Raw genomic sequence first — 20,300 nt, forward strand, 5'->3', positions numbered from 1 at the left:
TTCAGGGAGGGTCGGTCTGTCCCGCCCAGCTGGCCAGGCTGTCCTCTGTTTCTTCCACCAGCCACCTCTTTGTGCCTTATAACGGTCTCTGCTGTAATCATTTTAAATTAGTTAAAATAATCATTTTAAATCTGTTAAAATAATTTTTAACGCATTAAAAAACAGCTTTAGGGGGCTTCCCTGGTGGCGCAGTGGTTGAGAGTCCGCCTGCCGATGCAGGGGACACAGGTTCGTGCCCCGGTCCGGGAAGATCCCACGTGCCGCGGAACGGCTGGGCCCGTGAGCCATGGCCGCTGAGCCTGCGCGTCTGGAGCCTGTGCTCCGCAAAGGGAGAGGCCACAACGGTGAGAGGCCCGTGTACCGCAAAAAAAAAAAAAAATTAAAAAAAATCAGTTTTATTAACTAACGTATATTACGTTCACATACTTAGTGAACAAAGCATTTCACAGTCCACTGTACGATCAGAATACAGATTTCACAGGAACTCGGAGGCATTCTTCTTCTGGTATAATGATCGGAGAATTGTGATTTCTATGGTTCACAAAACGGGGCCTAATTATTTAGTAAACGTGGATGAACATTACTTTTACTACCTCTTAGGGATGGGTTACTATACTTTTCTTGGGTATCTATGAAGATGTCTTCATTTCAGCCATGTCAACTAATATGTGTGACTTCTATCTATTGCTTTTATGAATACCTATGCCCACCTCCCCACAAGGGTCCCAGTGCCCAGGGGACTTCCACCCAGAACAGCTCACACCAGGCCTTTGCCATGTCACTCTCAGCCTCCTCCCATCTTCTCCACGTTCCAGGGATCTGTGGTCCCTTCCTACACGTGGGGTTCCCTCACCCTGCCCTCAGACCCCAGAATTCAGGCTCCCACACCCCACAGCCCCAGAGGCAGAAGGAGACCCTCTCCTCCCTGCACCAAGGCCCACTTCCCTTTTCCCATCCCGGAAAGCAACAGTGGAAGCATCCGTTTTCTTCAGAGAACTTTCCATTCCACCACAGGGTGGGGCTCCCCAAGGCCTCGGCAGGGCTGTCACAGTGCCACTTACTCAGCCCTCACTAGTGGCGTGTGACATACTGACAGTCCTGGCCACGTGGCCCTGCCACGCACAGGCCACTTCTCTCAGTCTGTCCTCCACGTGAGGCAAAGCCAAGGTCAGGCCTGTGCACCCCACCTCCCGGCAGGGCTGGAGTCATAATATCCTGTGGGTAAATCTGTGTTGGAGCTGGCAGACATCTCCTGAGAGCAGATACTTCTCAGAAACAATCCTGTATAAACTCACATCAAAGGGAGAAAAGCCAACCACCTTCTGCAAAGGCAGGTCTGGCTGGTGAGACTCTGATCTACGTTACTAATTAGGAAGGACTGACGACTGGGATTTGGAGACATTTCTCTAGTTAAAATCTACCCCAAAATGATGGCAGGTACTCACCTAACATCTGCATGACTGAAAAAGTCCCCGACCTCTCCTGATACGAAGGGCCCTTCCCCAGAGATAAATTCCAGCTTCCTCCCTAAAATACACATCTGATCCTTGGGGTGTCCTTTTTTTTTTTTTCAACCTGCTTCCACAATTTTAAGATGTCCAGCAATGGGAGAAAACTGCTAGGAAATTCAAAAGTGCAGTTTATCTCCAGTGAGGTGTTAGTAATAGAAAAGGGAAACATGGTGAGGAGGCCATATTCTGAGGACAAAGGGGACATTTTCTGCTCCAGACACGCCAGGCTCAAGGTGACATCAAGAAATACAAGCAGAGCGTCCAAGAGGCAGGACTAGGGTGTAGGGAGGACAGAGGCCTGAGATTTGGGAGTCACTTTCCAGAAGCTGGAATCAAGCCCTGGTGTGGAAGCATTCTCCTGCACTTAGGGAGGGAGATTAGAACATCTTCATTTTTAGGGGCTAAGATAGAAAGTAGGCAGCATCCGGTCAAAGGCTCTTGAGGTCTGACTCTCAAAAAGGCCAGAAATGTCAGACTGTCTGAACACGAGGCCCTGAGTGGTCCAACTTGATATCCGCAGACTTACATCAAAAACAGACTTCAGAACTGCCAGGGAAGATGATGGAAAAGTGCATCTGACCTTACTCAGCTCTGCCTGTTGCATGAGTCAAGCTCTTTGTGGCTCACTGTTTGTTTAATGGGGTCCACAGTGATGGATTCTTGGTGATGTACCCTTCGTGACCCAAATTCAAAAGTGGACATTCAAGTCAGCTCCCACAAAAGCTGCTGCAGAGCCCCAAGCATTCAGGTCCCCAGTGCGAATGGGTAAAGTCATCACTCAGACTTGTGGGGACTCAGCGACGCCCAAATGTGTTTTAAGGGCATGTTGGTCACCATATCATTCTTGGGCAGGATCGCGGGACCTTCCCAGATGTTACGAAATTAAAGATGGAGATGGTAGTTGAGTAATCACTTTTCAGCCCTAAAGTGCAAAGTTGTTTTTCTTTCAAAATTCCAGCTTGTCTCCTCTGTCTGACTCATTTTTTCAGCAGTCCAGCCGATGACATCACTGGAGTAGGAGTTATGTAATTTAAGACCACCACACTCCCACAGGGCTTCCCAGAACAGAAGATACCTCCAGAGGCCACTCTCACCATCAGAAAGCCCAGCTGAAGTTGTGACCTCTTTCACTTTGTCTGGGTAAGTAAATGACCATCTTTTTTTCCTCTCTTATCAGAGTAAAATATAAGAGAAGATTCATATCTCAGGGGAAAAAATTTTCCTTTTACAACTAATATTGGCAGAGTTTTCAGCTTTCTGTTTCAGCTTTCTGTTCTGTTGTTTCTGTTGTTGTAATCCTGAATCCATTTAAGAGACTGTGTTCCATGCCTACTTTGGGTTTTAGATGCTTTTCCAGAAGAGGAGGAGGAAGGATGTTTGAAACAGGAGAGTACCTCCGGCAGCTCTTTACCTCAAGGTCACATGAAACATGGAGAAGCTGAATACAGTCATCAGAGCTCCGTGTGGACTCTGACCAGTTACAGTCTACAAATTCCAATTTATAAAAATCAAATTGGTCTCCCCAGGATTGCTTACAAAATTTCATAATGCCAATAACTGGTTGGGTTATTTGTGGATTGAAAACAGTATCTTATGATGTGATTGGGTTGACATCCTTTAATATCTATGTCTGTATTTCAAATGCCTTTATCCTCACCTCACTGTTGAAATTGGAATTAATTTGAAGAAGGCTAATTTGTTGAAGAAGTGGCACGCACCAGTGTTCTCATGTGCAGAACTCAGAAAGTATCACATAGAAATTACAGAATCCATCATCTCTAGTAGACCTGCCCAATGTCACTCTTGACTTTTTCAGATAAGATCAAATATGACTAATCATATCAATAGCTGCTGGGTTTTGACCATGTACTACGTGCCAGGCAAATATCAGAGCTAAGACTCGGAACCAACAAAGGAAGCTTTCTCCTCTCTGGCCAACTTTACGTAGACACAGGCAGCAGCTGGTAGAGACGACCTCCTGAAAATAGGCTCGGCTGGAGCAAACACGTGCCGTGGCCACAGACCCAGCCGGGTCCCATGGGATGGCGGGCCGTGTCTGCTGAACCAATCAGATTCGAGCTGAAGTAAGAGGTTTCTGCTGGTGGCATAGGTGACAGTTCTTGGTTTCCTGGGCAGGGTGAAGCCTTGACCCGTGTATTACTGTCCAGTTGCTGTTGTAACAAATTAGCACAAAGCTAGCGGCTTCAAACAACACAAATGTGTCATCTGATATTCCTGGAGGTCAGAGGTTCAAAATCAGCCTCACTGGGCTAAAGCCAGGGTGTTGGCTAGGGTTGTTCTCCTTCTGGAGGCTCGAAGGGAGAAGCCGTTCCTTGCTTTTTCTGGCTTCTAGAGGCTGCCAGTGTTCCCTAGCTCATGGCGCCTTCTCCATCTTCCAAGCCAATGGCATAGCATCTTCTACTCTTTTCCTGCCTTTGACCGCCCCCTACCTCCCTCTTTTACTTATAAATGAAATCACTTTCACTCGTGATGACGTCAAGCCCACCTCCATAATCCAGCATCATCTCCCCATCTCAAGATTCTTACCTCAACCCCATCTGCAAAGTCCCTTTTACCATGTAAGGGAACATATTTGCAGGTTCCAGGGACTAGGATGTGGACACCTTTGGGGACCATCATTCTGCCGACTGCATGGCTCTGGGGTACAGCCCATGTTTTGGTCTGGCGGTGCCCGGGCAGCCCCTGCCTCTTGCTGACCTGTGGTCCCTCAGGAGCACACAGGAGCCGGGCCCCCTCCACTGCCTCCCAAAGCCACCCTTTCCTGCCCAGACACCCACACTTCAGAGGGGACTCGACCCCTGTCTCACACGTTCAAGGTGACCTGGAGGAGGAAAGGGAGGGAAGCAAAGCAGACCACATCCGGGGTCTGTCTCAGCATCCACAACGAACCGCTCCCCTCCTTCCAGCTTCTCCTTAAACCTCCTGGTGGTGAAAGCTCCAAGGCTGGAGACGAACGAGAATCCCACTGCCAAGAAGCCAGGCCCTCCTGGAACTCGGCTTTCCGGAATTTTAGTTCCTTAGTTTCCTATTGTGTTAGGTGCCAGGTAATCCCTGAACTGTTCCGCAGCTCAGGAAGAGCAGAAAAGGGGTCTCTTGGTACTTTCCAACCTCGTGTTCCGACACCAGAGTAGCCCACATGAAGGAGAGGTTGCTTACACTCAGAGGGACCAGGACACTTTATCGTCACATTATTACTACCGTGGTCATCACCATTATTATTGTCGTGGTGGTCATCATCATTTGAGCTTCATATTTGATGCTTTGCAGCCTACAAGGGGATTCTACAGGTATAATCTCCTTCAAGCTTCACCATGACTCTTTGTAATAACTGCCGTTATTCCCATTCTACAGACGAACAAACTGAGGCTCAGAGAAGTTATCTGACTTGCCCAGAATCACAGTTTGGTGACCCCAGGACCCAAGCCCAGGCTCCCTAACACCAGGCCCATTCTCTTTACGGTCATAGCACGCTAGGTAAAAGAGGCCTGACCCTGAGCTGGGCCTGGAAGAAGAGCCATGTATAAACAGACTGGCTCCTATCGCCGTATGAATGTAGGCAAGTCACTTCACTTCTCTTCACCTCTGTTTGCCCATCTGTACAATGGGCACAAGACAGCCATCCCTCCTCCCAGGCATGTTGTCAGGATCAGGTTACCTAAAGCCCAGCACAGCCCACAGATCACAGGTGTGGCTGACAGTGAAGGGTCGGATCTGGCATCAGGGGCTTACTCTGCAGCCCCAGTGTCGGTGGGAGATTGGGGCCGAGACGAAGATGCTCGGGTTTTCCATGGCACATAGAGCTTCCTTAGCACGTGCAGAGAAGCACACAGGAAGGAATGGCATGAGGCCCAACGGCAGTTGGCCATTAGGAAGCAGTTCCCACATGTGTGTGTAGTACAAGGGGGCTGCCAGGGGGAGGGGGCGTGGAGGGGCCACCAGGTATCTGAGTGTATTGCTTTCCTGTGGCTGCCAAAGCAAATTACTACAAGACACTTAAAACTGATTATATTATATTGATGGAGTTATCAAGTAGTTCTAATCAAAAGCTATTTTTAAAAAATATGTATATTTAATTATATATGCATGTATGCATATGTACACACACACCCCAACTAATTGGTTATATTACATTAATGGGGCTATAAAGCAGCTCTAGTCAAAAATATTTTTTCCAGAAAAGTCTAAATATATTCATCCATCTACATATATTAAGGCAAAATGAAAGATTTTCTTTATGCTAATTAACTGAACATTGAAAAATAACATAAGCAAAATAGTTAGTTTGGGCACATATGCAAGTGCTACCATTAGCTTCTTGGGCTTGTACCTGACTCTCATATGTCTTTGGCATTTTCCAGAGAATGTATTTTTCTCTCAATATGGTCTTATTATTTTTAATGGTTCCATATAATTGCCTGAACTTTTTTTCCTTCAAATTTTATGGTTAATAAATTTAAATTAGCACCTTCAATCGACTCTCCTCTTGGACTAGAATATATTTAATGAAGAAAATGTTCTCTCTGCAGGTGTTGAGGTATCTGATAAACTCTGAGCAAATTCTGCCAAGCAGAGGCTATTCTCAAATCTAATTCTTTGCATATGGAATTATGTAAATATTTCAGCCCAGATATTTTCACGGGTGCTGTCTTTTTGCCTTAGTTCGAGTTCCTTCAGCAAATAATTTCACCACATTAAACTCTTCAGATAAGTTGTAGCTATTTATAAGTTTTGATTGCTTAGTCAGATTTAGATGTGGCAGATCAGGGACTGTCCCAATTTCATCTCAATTTTGTACAAAATATGAACTTCTCCAATTGAAAAGATGCTTCCCACAAATTGAGACATTCCAGAGCTCGTTACAAAATTCAACAATTAAATCTTGTGCACCATTTGACCACTCATCGCTTAGTTTGATCATTTTCTCCCTTGCCTTTTTAGCTATAAATTTCGATTATTTTCTGCATAAAATTTTGTTCTCAATAACTACAATCTGCTGAAAGCTCTAAAAGCTGCTGCTTCAGTGCTCCACTCATTGAATACTGGTTCGAAGATTCCTCATCGATTTGGAACAAAATTCTACAAAATTTCTCAACTCTGCTGTAACAAATAGTTGAGTAACATTTTACAGCACTTAGTGTCTTCTGAAATTGATTTACGATGGGCGGCAGAGAAAGAAAATGCACGCTAGAGTTGCTTTAATTCCTCATCAAGGGAATTCCCTGGCGGTCCAGTGTGTAGGACTCTGTGCTTTAATTGCCGAGGGCATGGGTTTGATCCCTGGTTGGGGAACTTCACAAAGATTTCACAAGCCTCACGGCACGGCCAAAAAAAAATTCCTCATCAACTTCAGCACAAAAGTTCATAGCTCAGTAATTCTGAACTACAAATCTTATGTTTTAGGATTTTGTAAATCTTGTCAAATATAACCTCCATATCAATTGGTAAAATACTGAAACTCGTTTATATGCAATTACAAATTGTGTGTGCAAAGTTACACATTCATCATTGACTTCCCTGAGAGACAGAAGTTCAGGACTTAAATTGTCATTAAACGTTCTTTTTTTGCTCATTGTTGCCAGAAGGACTCATTGCAAAATTGAAAAGTATTGCCAAATAACAAAATAAATACTTCATTGTGGATTTATGCCCTGAAATCAATGACAGAAGAAGAGTGTCCTTTCTCCTCCATATGCTCTGGGTCAGAACCCTGTAAGCCACGGATATGTCATAGCCTCCTAACCCTTCATTTCCCGTGTCCTCTGCTGACCTGTCAACTGGCAGCCCAGCAGCTGATTCTCTTCTCTGCCTGCACTCTCCCTTGGTGATTTCATCCAGTCCTGTGGCTTTAAATACCAAATACCATCCATGTGATTACAACTCCCAATGATGTATCACTGTCTCAGACGTGGTCTCTCAACACCAGTGCTGTGTAGCCAACTGCCCCAGTATCCCCACCTGATGTCCGACAGACGGCTCAGCCTTCACATGTCCAGATGTGAACCCCCCATCTTCCCCGCCAAGAAACCTGCTCTATCGTCACTCTGTCGTCTCCAGTTCAGTTGACTGCAGCTTCCTATTTCCGGGGGCTCAGGCCAAACATCTAAGCTTCATGCAATTCCCCTTTTGTCATAACCCATATCTGACTGGAAATCATGGTGATTCTACCTTCAGACCATACCTAGATCCTGATCGCATCTCACCGCTTCCATGGCTGCCCCTCCCCGGCTAACAGGTTTATTCAGTATACTTATTGCCATCGCCTCTCTTCTCCCATAAGGCTAGAAGCACCTTGAGGGCAGGGGGTGTTGCTCGTTTGATTCACGGCTATGTCCCAAACACCTAGAACAGTGCCTAGCACATGATGTGCTCAGTACATACTTGTCCAGTGGATGAATGAATGGAGGGACCCGTGGATTTTACCCAATGTGAATAGCACAGTGTGTGGGTTGCAGTGTCACAGCGAGAAGGTCATCACGTCCTCCGCAGATGAGGAAAGTCGGGCTCAGAGACACAAAGTGATTGCCTAAGACTGCAGAGCCAAATAGGTTTTCCCGAGATCAGCTCTCTTACGCAATATCTTGTGTTGGATGCTATGAGTTTCGCCCAGTTGAAGGGAAGGACTGTTAGGCATCACTAAGGATAACGATGATGATAACAGTAGCTAACGGGTAGCAAGTGCCTACAAAGAGCCAGGAACCCTTTGAAGCACTTTGCATATATTAACTCATCCAGGTGGGAGGAGGGATTTTAGGTGTGGAGTGCCAGAAACCCCCCACCTTCTACTACTGCCCTCACCTCCTCCACCTGACTGGTCCCCGTCCCAGTGGATCAGCATCCCTGAGGGCCGGGCCTCTTCCTTGCTTCATTCCATCTTCGGTCATCGACCACTGTCTCCATGTCTGCCTCCCTCTAGATGGTGAGCACCTCCAGGGGGCTGGGCCCCGTTCCCCGGATCTCCAGCACCTGGCAAAGTACTGGCGCAAAGTAGGTGCTCCTTCAATCAAACACGAGCACCTACTTTGTGCCAGTACTTTGTGTAATGAAACACTGCTGATAATAATGGTATGGTTGTAAGTAAGACTCGTCCTCCCTTTCCACTGAGCGCTTCCTCTAAGCCAGGCGACCAGGCCAAGCTCTCCACAGATACACTCGCCAGTCCTTGCCACAATCCCACAAGAGGGATACAATTAGGTCCAATGTTCAAAAAGGACAATAAAAGTCAGTTGGTGTAAGTGGCCCACAACAAGTAGTTACGTCAAGATTTGAACTCGGGTTTCAAAAGCCCTGGTCCTTTCCTTTATACCCGGGGTCAGCATACTTTTCCTCTAAGGGAACAGGGGGTAAGTATTTGCAGTTTTGCAGGCCAAAGGGCCACTGTTGCAACCACTCAACTCTGCTGTTTTAACACAAAAGGTAAATGAATGGATGCGGCTGTGTGCCAATAAAACTTTATTTTCCAAAACTGGGGACACACTGGCTGGGCTGCGGGCTAGAATGGCCGCCTCCCGTGTGATGCTCTGTGATGTTCATTGCAGGTCACCGTGGATGGCCTCCCGGACCCTCCTGGAGTTCCAGTCCTCCAACCAGAGCCAGCTCCTGCCTCCAAATGCCACGTCCTGCGACAGCGCTCAGGAAGCCTGGGACCTGCTGCATAGAGTCTTACCCACATTTATCATCACCATCTGCTTCTGTGGGCTGCTGGGAAACCTCTTTGTGCTGTCCGTCTTTCTCCTGGCCCGATGGCGTCTGAACGCGGCAGAAATCTACCTGGCCAACCTGGCGGCTTCCGACCTGGTGTTCATCTTGGGCTTGCCCTTCTGGGCAGAGAACATCTGGAAGGAATTCAACTGGCCTTTTGGAGCCCTCCTCTGCCGCGTGGTCAACGGTGTCATCAAGGCCAATCTCTTCATCAGCATCTTCCTGGTGGTGGCCATCAGCCAGGACCGCTACCGCGTGCTGGTGCACCCCATGGCCAGCTGGAGGCGGCGGCGACGGCGGTGGGCTCAGGCCACCTGCGTGCTCATCTGGGCCATGGGGGGCCTCCTAAGTATCCCCACGTTCCTGCTGCGCTCCGTCAAAGCTGTCCCGGAACTGAACATCTCCGCCTGTGTGTTGCTGTACCCCAGCGAGGCCTGGCCCTTTGCAAGGATGGTGGAGTTAAACGTGCTGGGGTTCCTTCTCCCACTGGTTGCAATTGTCTTCTTCAACTGTCACATCCTGGCAGCCCTGCGAGGGCGGGGGGAGGTCAGAAAGACAAGGCACGGGGGGCCCACGGATGGCAAGACCACGGCCCTGATCCTCTTGCTTGTGGCTGCCTTCCTGCTCTGCTGGACCCCTTACCACTTCTTTGCCTTCCTGGAATTCCTGTTCGAGGTGCGGGCTGTCAGAGGCTGCTTCTGGGAGAATTTCACCGACCTGGGCCTGCAATGGGCCAACTTCTTTGCTTTCATGAACAGCTGCCTGAATCCAGTGATTTATGTCTTTTTGGGCCGGCTTTTCAGGACCAAGGTCTGGGAACTTTATAAACGATGCATCCCTAGATGACTGACTCCAATATCCACGTCCCATAGAAAAGAAATCCTTCAACTTTTCTGGCGGAATTAAAACAGCGGGGAGGGACTTCCCTGGTGGCACAGTGGTTTAGAATCCGCCTGCCAATGCAGGGGACACGGGTTCGAGCCCTGGTCCGGGAAGATCCCACATGCCGTGGAGCAACTAAGCCTGTGCGCCACAACTACTGAGCCTGCGCTCTGGAGCCGGAGAGCCACAACTACTGAAGCCCACGCACCTAGAGCCCGTGCTCTGCAACAAGAGAAACCACTGCAATGAGAAGCCCGCGCACTGCAACGAAGAGTGGCTCCCGCTCGCCGCAACTAGAGAAAGCCTGCGCGCAGCAACGAAGACCCAACGCAACCAAAAATAAATAAATTTATTTTAAAAAGTAAGCATCAGGGAGCCAAGAAGTGTGACTTCCTCATCAACTATTACTGACGTAATAAATACTACTGTAATAAGCTGAATGATGGTCCCCCAAGATCACCAGGACCTAGTCCCTGGAACCTGTAAATGTGTATAGGGTAATGGGGACTTTGCAGATGTAATTAAGCAAAGGATCTTGAGATGGAAAATTATCCTGTGTTATCTGGGTGACCCAATGTCATCACAAGGGTCTTTATAAAAAGAGGAGGCAAAAGTGTCAGACACAGAGAAGGCTGGAGGGATACAATGAAGGGGCCACAGGCCAAGAATTGCAGGTCCCCTGTCGAGACGTGAAATGGCAAAGAAATGGATCCTCCCTGGAGCCTCCTTCTGGAACCAGCCCTGCTGACATCTTGATTTCAGCCCAGTGATGCCTCGTCTCCAGAACCAGAAGATAATAAATCTGTGTTGTTTTTAAGTCACCAAGTTTATGGTTAATTTGTCACAGCGGCAGGAAACAAGTTTCCAGTAAGCATCTCTTGTTACATTTCCACTTGCCTGTCCATCCAAAATGTTCTAAGTTAACTGCTAGGACTAGAGAGATGACCTAGCTAGAGAGCCTATCCACAAGGAGCTTGCGTAGATCAAAATAATTATAGTATAAAAAAAAAGTAAATGAGAAATCGCACGCGTGTGACAAAGACCCAGTACCTGCAGCATTCAGAGGGAAAGGGGATGATCTCCTTCTAGAGTTATCAAAAAAGAGGCTGTGGACTCTACTCGGAAGATGGCGGAAGAGTAAGACGCGGAGATCACCTTCCTCCCCACACATACATGAGAAATACATCTACACGTGGAATAACTCCTACAGAACACCTACTGAATGCAGGCAGAAGACCTCAGACCTCCCGAAAGGTAAGAAACTCCCCACGTACCTGGGTACGGCCAAAGAAAAAAGAATAAACAGAGACAAAAGGATAGGGATGGGACCTGCACCAGTGGGAGGGAGCTGTGAAAGAGGAAAGGTTTCCACACACCAGGAAGCCCCTTCGCAGGCGGAGACTGTGGGTGGCGGGGGCGGGGGGGGGAGCTTTGGAGCCGTGGAGGAGAGCACAGCCACAGGGGTGCGGAGGGCGAAGCGGAGAGATTCCCGCACAGAGGATCAGGGCCGATCGGCACTCACCAGCCCGAAAGGCTTGTCTGCTCACCCGCCGGGGCGGGCGGGGCTGGGAGCTGAGGCTCGGGCTTTGGTCGGAGTGCCAGGAGAGGACTGGGGTTGGCGACGTGAACACAGCCTGCAGGGGGTTAGTGCGCCACGGCTGGCCGGGAGGAAGTCCGGGAAAAGGTCTGGACCTGCCAAAGAGGCAAGAGACTTTTTCTTGCCTCTTTGTTTCCTGGTGCGCGAGGAGAGGGGATTAAGAGCGCTGCTTAAATGAGCTCCAGAGATGGGCGCGAGCCGCGGCTAACAGCGTGGACCCCGGAGACGGGCATAAGACGCTAAGGCTGCTGCTGCCGCCGCCACCAAGAAGCCTGTGTGCGACCACAGGTCAGTCTCCACACCTCCCCTCCCGGAGCCTGTGCAGCCCGCCACTGCCAGGGTCCCAGGATCCAGGGACAACTTGCCCGGGAGAACGCATGGCGCGCCTCAGGCTGGTGCAACGTCATGATGGCCTCTGTCGCCGCAGGTCCACCCCGCACTCCGTACCCCTCCCTCTCCCCGGCCTGAGTGATCCAGAGCCCCCGAAGCAGCTACTCCTTTAACCCCGTCCTGTCTGAGCGAAGAACAGACGCCCTCAGGCGACCTACACGCAGAGGCGGGGCCAAATCCAAAGCTGAACCCTGGGAGCTGTGCGAACAAAGAAGAGAAAGGGAAATCTCTCCCAGCAGCCTCAGGAGCAGCAGATTAAATCTCCACAATCAACTTGATGTACCTGCATCTGTGGAATGCCTGAATAGACAACGAATCATCCCAAACTGAGGAGGTGGATTTTGAGAACAAGATATATTATTTGTTCCCCTTTTCCTCGTTTTGTGAGTGTGTATGTGTATGCTTCTGTGTGAGATTTTGTCTGTATAGCTTTGCTTTCACCATTTGTCCTAGGGTTCTATCTGTCTGTTTTTGTTTTTTACTTAAAAAAATTTTTTTTCTTAATAATTATTATTTTATTTTAATAACTTTATTTTATTTTACCTTATTTTATTTTATCCTCTTTCTTTCTTTCTTCCTTTCTACTTTTTCTCCCTTTTATTCTGAGCCATGTGGACGAAAGGCTCTTGGTGCTGCAGCCAGGAGTCAGTGCTGTACCTCTGAGGTGGGAGAGCCAACTTCAGGACACTGGTCCACAAGAGACCTCCCAGCTCCACATAATATCAAATGGCGAAAATCTCCCAGAGATCTCCATCTCAACACCAACACCCAGCTTCACTCAACGACCAGCAAGCTACAGTGCTGGACACCCTATGCCAAACAACTAGCAAAACAGGGACACAACCCCACCCATTCGCAGAGAGGCTGCCTAAAATCATAATAAGTCCACAGACACCCCAAAACACACCACCAGACGTGGACCTGCCCACCAGAAAGACAAGATCCAGCCTCTTCCACCAGAACACAGGCACTAGTCCCCTCCACCAGGAAGCCTACACAACCCACTGAACCAACCTTAGCCCCTGGGGACAGACACCAAAAACAACAGGAACTACAAACCTGCAGCCTGTGAAAAGAAGACCCCAAACACAGTAGGTTAAGCAAAATGAGAATACAGAGAAATGCACAGCAGATGAAGGAGCAAGATAAAAACCCACCAGCCCTAACAAATGAAGAGGAAATAGGCAGTCTACTTGAAAAAGAATTCAGAATAATGATAGTAAAGATGATCCAAAATCTTGGAAATAGAATGGAGAAAATGCAAGAAACGTTTAACAAGGACCTAGAAGAACTAAAGATGAAACAAGCAATGATGAACAACACAATAAATGAAATTTAAAATACTCTAGATGGGATCAATAGCAGAATAACTGAGGCAGAAGAACAGATAAGTGACCTGGAAGATAAAGTAGTCGAAATAACTACTGCAGAGCAGAATAAAGAAAAAAGAATGAAAAGAAATAAGGACAATCTCAGAGACCTCTGGGACAACATTAAATGCACCAACATTCGAATTATAGGGGTTCCGGAAGAAGAAGAGAAAAAGAAAGGGACTGAGAAAATATTGGAAGAGATTATAGTTGAAAACTTCCCTAATATGGGAAAGGAAATAGTTAATCAAGTCCAGGAAGCACAGAGAGTCCCATACAGGACAAATCCAAGGAGAAACATGCCAAGACACATATTAATCAAACTGTCAAAAATTAAATACAAAGAAAACATATTAAAAGCAGCAAGGGAAAAACAACAAATAACACACAAGGGAATCCCCATAGGGTTAACAGCTGATCTTTCAGCAGAAACTCTGCAAGCCAGAAGGGACTGGCAGGACATATTTAAAGTGATGAAGGAGAAAAGCCTACAACCAAGATTACTCTACCCAGCAAGGATCTCATTCAGATTTGATGGAGAAATTAAAACCTTTACAGACAAGCAAAAGCGGAGGAAGTTCAGCACCACCAAACCAGCTTTACAACAAATGCTAAAGGATCTTCTCTAGGCAAGAAACACAAGAGAAGGAAAAGACCTACAATAACAAACCCAAAAAAATTTTAAAAATGGGAAAAGGAACATACATAATGGTAATTACCTTAAATGTAAATGGATTAAATGCTCCCACCAAAAGACACAGATTGGCTGAATGGATACAGAAACAAGACCCATATATCTGCTGTCTACAAGAGACCCACTTCAGACCTAGAGACACATACAGACTGAAAGTAAGGGGATGGAAAAAGATATTCCACGCAAATGGAAACCAAAAGAAAGCTGGAGTAGCAATTCTCATATCAGACAAAAGAGACTTTAAAATAAAGACTACTACAAGAGACAAAGAAGGAAACTACATAATGATCAAGGGATCGATCCAAGAAGAAGATATAACAATTGTAAATATTTATGCACCCAACATAGGAGCACCTCAATGCATAAGGCAAATACTAACAGCCATAAAAGGGGAAATCGACAGCAACACAATCATAGTAGAGGACTTTAACACCCCACTTTCACCAATGGACAGGTCATCCAAAATGAAAATAAATAAGGAAACACAAGCTTTAAATGATACATTAAACAAGATGGACTTAATTGATATTTATAGGACATTCCATCCAAAAACAACAGAATACACATTTTTCTCAAGCACTCATGGAACATTCTCCAGGATAGATCATAACTTGGGTCACAAATCAAGCCTTGGTAAATTTAAGAAAATTGGAATCGTATCAAGTATCTTTTCCGACCACAATGCTATGAGACTAGATATCAATTACAGGAAAAGATCTGTAAAAAATACAAACACATGGAGGCTAAACAATACACTACTTAATAACGAAGTGATCACTGAAGAAATCAAAGAGGAAATCAAAAAATACCTAGAAAAAAATGACAATGGAGACACGACGACCCAAAACCTATGGGATGCAGCAAAAGCAGTTCTAAGAGGGAAGTTTATAGCAACACAACCCTACCTTAAGGAACAGGAAACATCTTGAATAAACAACCTAACCTTGCACCTAAAGCAATTAGAGAGAGAAGAACAAAAGAACCCCAAAGTTAGCAGAAGGAAAGAAATCATAAAGATCAGATCAGAAATAAATGAAAAAGAAATGAAGGAAACGATAACAAAGATCAATAAAACTAAAAGCTGGTTCTTTGAGAAGATAAACAAAATTGATAAACCATTAGCCAGACTCATCAAGAAAAGAAGGGAGGGGCTTCCCTGGTGGCGCAGTGGTTGATAGTCCGCCTGCCGATGTAGGGGACACGGATTCGTGCCCCGGTCCGGGAGGATCCCACATGCCGCAGAGCGGCTGAGCCCGTGAGCTATGGCCACTGAGCCTGCATGTCCGGAGCCTGTGCTCTGCAACGGGAGAGGCCACAACAGTGAGAGGCCCGCATACCACAACAACAACAACAAAAAAAAGGGAGACGACTCAAATCAGTAGAATTAGAAATGAAAAAGGAGAAGTAACAACTGACACTGCAGAAATACAAAGGATCATGAGAGATTACTACAAGCAACTCTATGCCAATAAAATGGACAACCTGGAAGAAATGGACAAATTCTTAGAAATGCACAACCTGCCAAGACTGAATCAGGAAGAAATAGAAAATATGAACAGACCAATCACAAGCACTGAAATTGAAACTGTGAGTAAAAATCTTCCAACAAACCAAAGCCCAGGACCAGATGGCTTCACAGGCGAATTCTTTCAAACATTTACAGAAGAACTAACACCTATCCTTCTCAAACTCTTCCAAAATATAGCGGAGGGAGGAACACTCCCAAACTCATTCTATGAGGCCACCATCACCCTGATACCAAAACCAGACAAGGCTGTCACAAAGAAAGAAACCTACAGGCCAATATCACTGATGAACATAGATGCAAAAATCCTCAACAAAATACTAGCAAACAGAATCCAACAGCACATTAAAAGGATCATACACCGTGATTAAGTGGGGTTTATTCCAGGAATGCAAGGATTCTTCAATATACGCAAATCAATCAATGTGATACACCATATTGACAAATTGAAGGAGAAAAACCATATGATCATTTCAATAGATGCAGAGAAAGCTTTTGACAAAATTCAACACCCATTCATGATGAAAACCCTGCAGAAAGTAGGCATAGAGGTAACTTTCCTCAACATAATAAAGGCCGTATATGACAAACCCACAGCCAACATCATCCTCAATGGTGAAAAACTGAAAGGATTTCCACTAAGATCAGGAAGAAGACAAGGTTGCCCACTCTCACCACTCTTATTCAATATAGTTTTGGAAGTTTTAGCCACAGCAATCAGAGAAGAAAAGGAAATAAAAGGAATCCAAATCAGAAAAGAAGAAGTAAAGCTGTCCCTCTTTGCAGATGACATGATACTATACATAGAGAATCCTAAAGATGCTACCAGAAAACTACTAGAGCTAATCAATGAATTTGGTAAAGTAGCAAGATACAAAATTAATGCACAGAAATCTCTGGCATTCCTATACACTAAGGATGAAAAATCTGAAAGTGAAATCAAGAAAACACTCCCATTTACGACTGCAACAAAAAGAATAAAATATCTAGGAATAAACATACCTAAGGAGACAAAAGACCTGTATACAGAAAATTATAAGACACTGATGAAAGAAATTAAAGATGATACAAATAGATGGAGAGATATACCATGTTCTTGGATTGGAAGATTCAACATTGTGAAAATGACTCTACTACCCAAAGCAATCTACAGATTCAATGCGATCCCTATCAAACTACCACTGGCATTTTTCACAGAACTAGAACAAAAAATTTCACAATTGGTATGGAAACACAAAAGACCCCGAATAGCCAAAGCAATCTTGAGAACGAAAAACAGAGCTGGAGGAATCAGGCTCCCTGACTTCAGACTATACTACAAAGCTACAGTAATCAAGACAGTATGGTACTGGCACAAAAACAGAAATATAGATCAATGGAACAGGATAGAAAGCCCAGAGATAAACCCACGCACATATGGTCACCTTATCTTTGATAAAGGAAGCAAGAATGTACAGTGAAGAAAGGACAGCCTCTTCAATAATTGGTGCTGAGAAAACTAGACAGGTACATGTAAAAGTAGGAGATTAGATCACTCCCTAACAGCATACACAAAAATAAGCTCAAAATGGATTAAAGACCTAAATGTAAGGCCAGAAACTATCAAACTCTTAGAGGAAAACATAGGCAGAACACTCTATGACATAAATCACAGCAAGATCCTTTTTGACCCACCTCCTAGAAAAATGGAAATAAAAACAAAAATAAACAAATGGGACCTAACGAAACTGCAAAGCTTTTGCACAACAAAGGAAACCATAAACAAGACCAAAAGACAACCCTCAGAATGGGAGAAAATATTTACAAATGAAGCAACTGACAAAGGATTAATTTGCAAAATTTACAAGCAGCTCATGCAGCTCAATAACAAAAAAAACAAACAACCCAATCCAAAAATGGGCAGAAGACCTAAATAGACATTTCTCCAAAGAAGATATACAGATTGCCAACAGACACATGAAAGAATGCTCAACATCATTAATCATTAGGGAAATGCAAATCAAAACTACAATGAGATATCATGTCACCCCAGTCAGAATGGCCATCATCAAAAAATCTAGAAACAATAAATGCTGGAGAGGGTGTGGAGAAGAGGGAACACTCTTGCACTGCTGGTGGGAATGTGAATTGGTACAGCCACTATGGAGAACAGTATGGCGGTTCCTTAAAAATCTACAAATAGAAGTACCATATGACCCAGCAATCCCACTACTGGGCATATACCCTGAGAAAACCATAATTCAAAAAGAGTCATGTACCAAAATGTTCATTGCAGCTCTATTTACAATAGCCAGGACATGGAAACAACCTAAGTGCCCATCATCGGATGAATGGATAAAGAAGATGTGGCACATATATACAATGGAATATTACTCAGCCATAAAAAGAAACGAAATTGAGCTATTTGTAATGAGGTGGATGGACCTAGAGTGTGTCATACAGAGTGAAATAAGTCAGAAAGAGAAAGACAAATACCATATGCTAACACATATATATGGAATTTAAGAAAAAAAATGTCATGAAGAACCTAGGGGTAAGACAGGAATAAAGACACAGACCTACTAGAGAATGGACTTGAGGATATGGGGAGGGGGAAGGGTAAGCTGTGACAAAGTGAGAGAGAGGCATGGACATATACACACTACCAAATGTAAAATAGATAGCTAGTGGGAAGCAGCCGCATGGCACAGGGAGATAAGCTCAGTGCTTTGTGACCACCTAGAGGGGTGGGATAGGGAGGGTGGGAGGGAGGGAGACGCAAGAGGGAGGAGATATGGGAACATATGTATATGTATAACTGATTCACTTTGTTATAAAGCAGAAACTAACACACCATTGTAAAGCAATTATACCCCAATAAAGATGTAAATAAAAAAGAGGCTGTGAAGGGAGTGAACTGTGAGCTGAGTTTGACAGGGGTTAGAATCTGGTACATGGAGAGAGGGAGGAAGGGCTGGTAGAGGCAGAACCGCATACACAGGTAGAAAGCGTAGGCTGCAGGTGAAGGGATATCTACTGAACACTTAATGCTTCAGTATCTTTCTTGCTGCGAGGGTCCCAGCAGTGAACCTGAGCAAGTCTGTCTTCCAGGAGGCCGTGGCAACAGGAACGATAATTAGGACAGTGTCACAGAGTAGGGTGATCCAGTGTCAGGTGAGAGCAGGTGCTCTGGGAGCAGAGAGAAGGGGTGTCCAGCCTGGGGTGCTGGGAGGGGACGGCTCGAGAGGGTTTCCCAGAGGAAGAGACATAGAAGCTGAGTCCCAAAGGACAAGCAAAATGGGGGAAAGGAGTGTTCCAGAGAAAAGAAACTAATCAGATCCGGAGACAGGATGGTTCATAGGTTAAGGAGGAGGATGAAGGAAGGAAGGAAGGATGAGGCAGCCCTGGAAGGATTCGAGGTTTGAGGAGGATGCAGGTGTTGAGAGGATACATGATGGTCAAGGGCAGGGAGGGAAGCCTGAAGGTCTTCCAGCGGCTTTGAGGGCCCGGCTGGAGCCAGGAGGCATGCATTTCTTATGTGAATTACTCTAGCCAAGCTCAGTGGGCCCAAGAACAGTAGACAGTGGATTGCTCCAGAGTTGGCGATTTGCCAGATGGGCAGCCAACGTTCAAGGGTGTTGGGGATTCTGGTTATACTATGGGAAGTGGCTCAATTGGGGAAGAAAATGAACATAGGAGATGAGGGAAGCGGAGTACTGTTGATATGGTGAAAGCACAGGCGTAGCAGGCGTACCTAGATGAGAGGGCAAGAAAAATAGGAGGCTGTGGCCACAAGTAAGAATGTTTGCACAGAACCTTCCAAAGGTGGGGCCATCCCAGGAGATGACAAGGACCAAGGACAGCCATGGCAATGCACGGTTGGAATAGAAGGACCAGACAGTCAAAGACTAGCGAGGTGAGGGATGGGTTATCAGGCAGGCAAGATGATGGAAGGACCTGGGGAGGAGAGGCCAGTAGGCCAGGTGCCAAGGCCAGTCTCCACGGAACAGTGCGGGACGGGGGAGGATCCGCCTCTCCTGCTGCACGGGAAGGACTTGTCCTTATGCGATAGCAGCAAAGACCCAGATTCATTCAAGAAATGGAAAGGACGCCGGTGTTGCTGGAGCCTGGTGATGGAGAAGCTGGCGGGGCTGGGCCACCAGGCCCTCATAAGCTATCAGAGACAACACTTTGATCAGTGCCCCAGCCCCTGTAGGTTTCCTGGAGAGCAGAGAGAGGCTCAGGTGGCCTGGATTTAGGTCAACAAGCAGGATCCCGCCTCCACACGTATCTACTCTGGACCACACGGGGTTTAACAAATAGTTAAATTCCATACTAAAAATCCATCTTCGGGGCTTCCCTTGAACACTTGGAAGCTCTGGCAATGCTGAATCTGCGCTCATTCCTTCATCTGATATTTATTGAGCATCTGCTTTTGCCAGGCACTTAAGTAAAGAACTTAAGCAGGACACAAGACAGAGGAGCATCCCTGGTCCTCTTGGAGCTGACCTCCTGGGGCTTCCCCAGGGAGCCGAGGAGCAGCGCCCCTGCTGACAGATCAGCCTCTTCCCCGGGGGCGGAGGCTGCACTCACCGGGCTTGCTTGCCTCCAGCGCAGTGCAATTTCTGAGCCC

General features: G+C 46.1%; 1 protein-coding gene across 1 annotated transcript; it reads left to right on the top strand.

Moving 5' to 3' along the window:
- The first annotated feature begins 9,077 nt into the window (after positions 1 to 9,077).
- BDKRB1 (bradykinin receptor B1) lies at positions 9,078 to 10,076 on the top strand. The gene has a single exon (XM_030883449.2). It carries the CDS (start codon positions 9,078 to 9,080, stop codon positions 10,074 to 10,076), a length of 999 nt encoding a protein of 332 aa, XP_030739309.1.
- The last annotated feature ends 10,224 nt before the right edge of the window (positions 10,077 to 20,300 follow it).

The sequence above is a fragment of the Globicephala melas genome, chromosome 2 (assembly GCF_963455315.2).
Source record: "Globicephala melas chromosome 2, mGloMel1.2, whole genome shotgun sequence".
Taxonomy (NCBI): domain Eukaryota; kingdom Metazoa; phylum Chordata; class Mammalia; order Artiodactyla; family Delphinidae; genus Globicephala; species Globicephala melas.

Bases quoted from the DNA above. Each gene is read 5' to 3' on its own strand.
- BDKRB1 (XM_030883449.2), top strand. From the start codon at position 9,078: ATGGCCTCCCGGACCCTCCTGGAGTTCCAGTCCTCCAACCAGAGCCAG.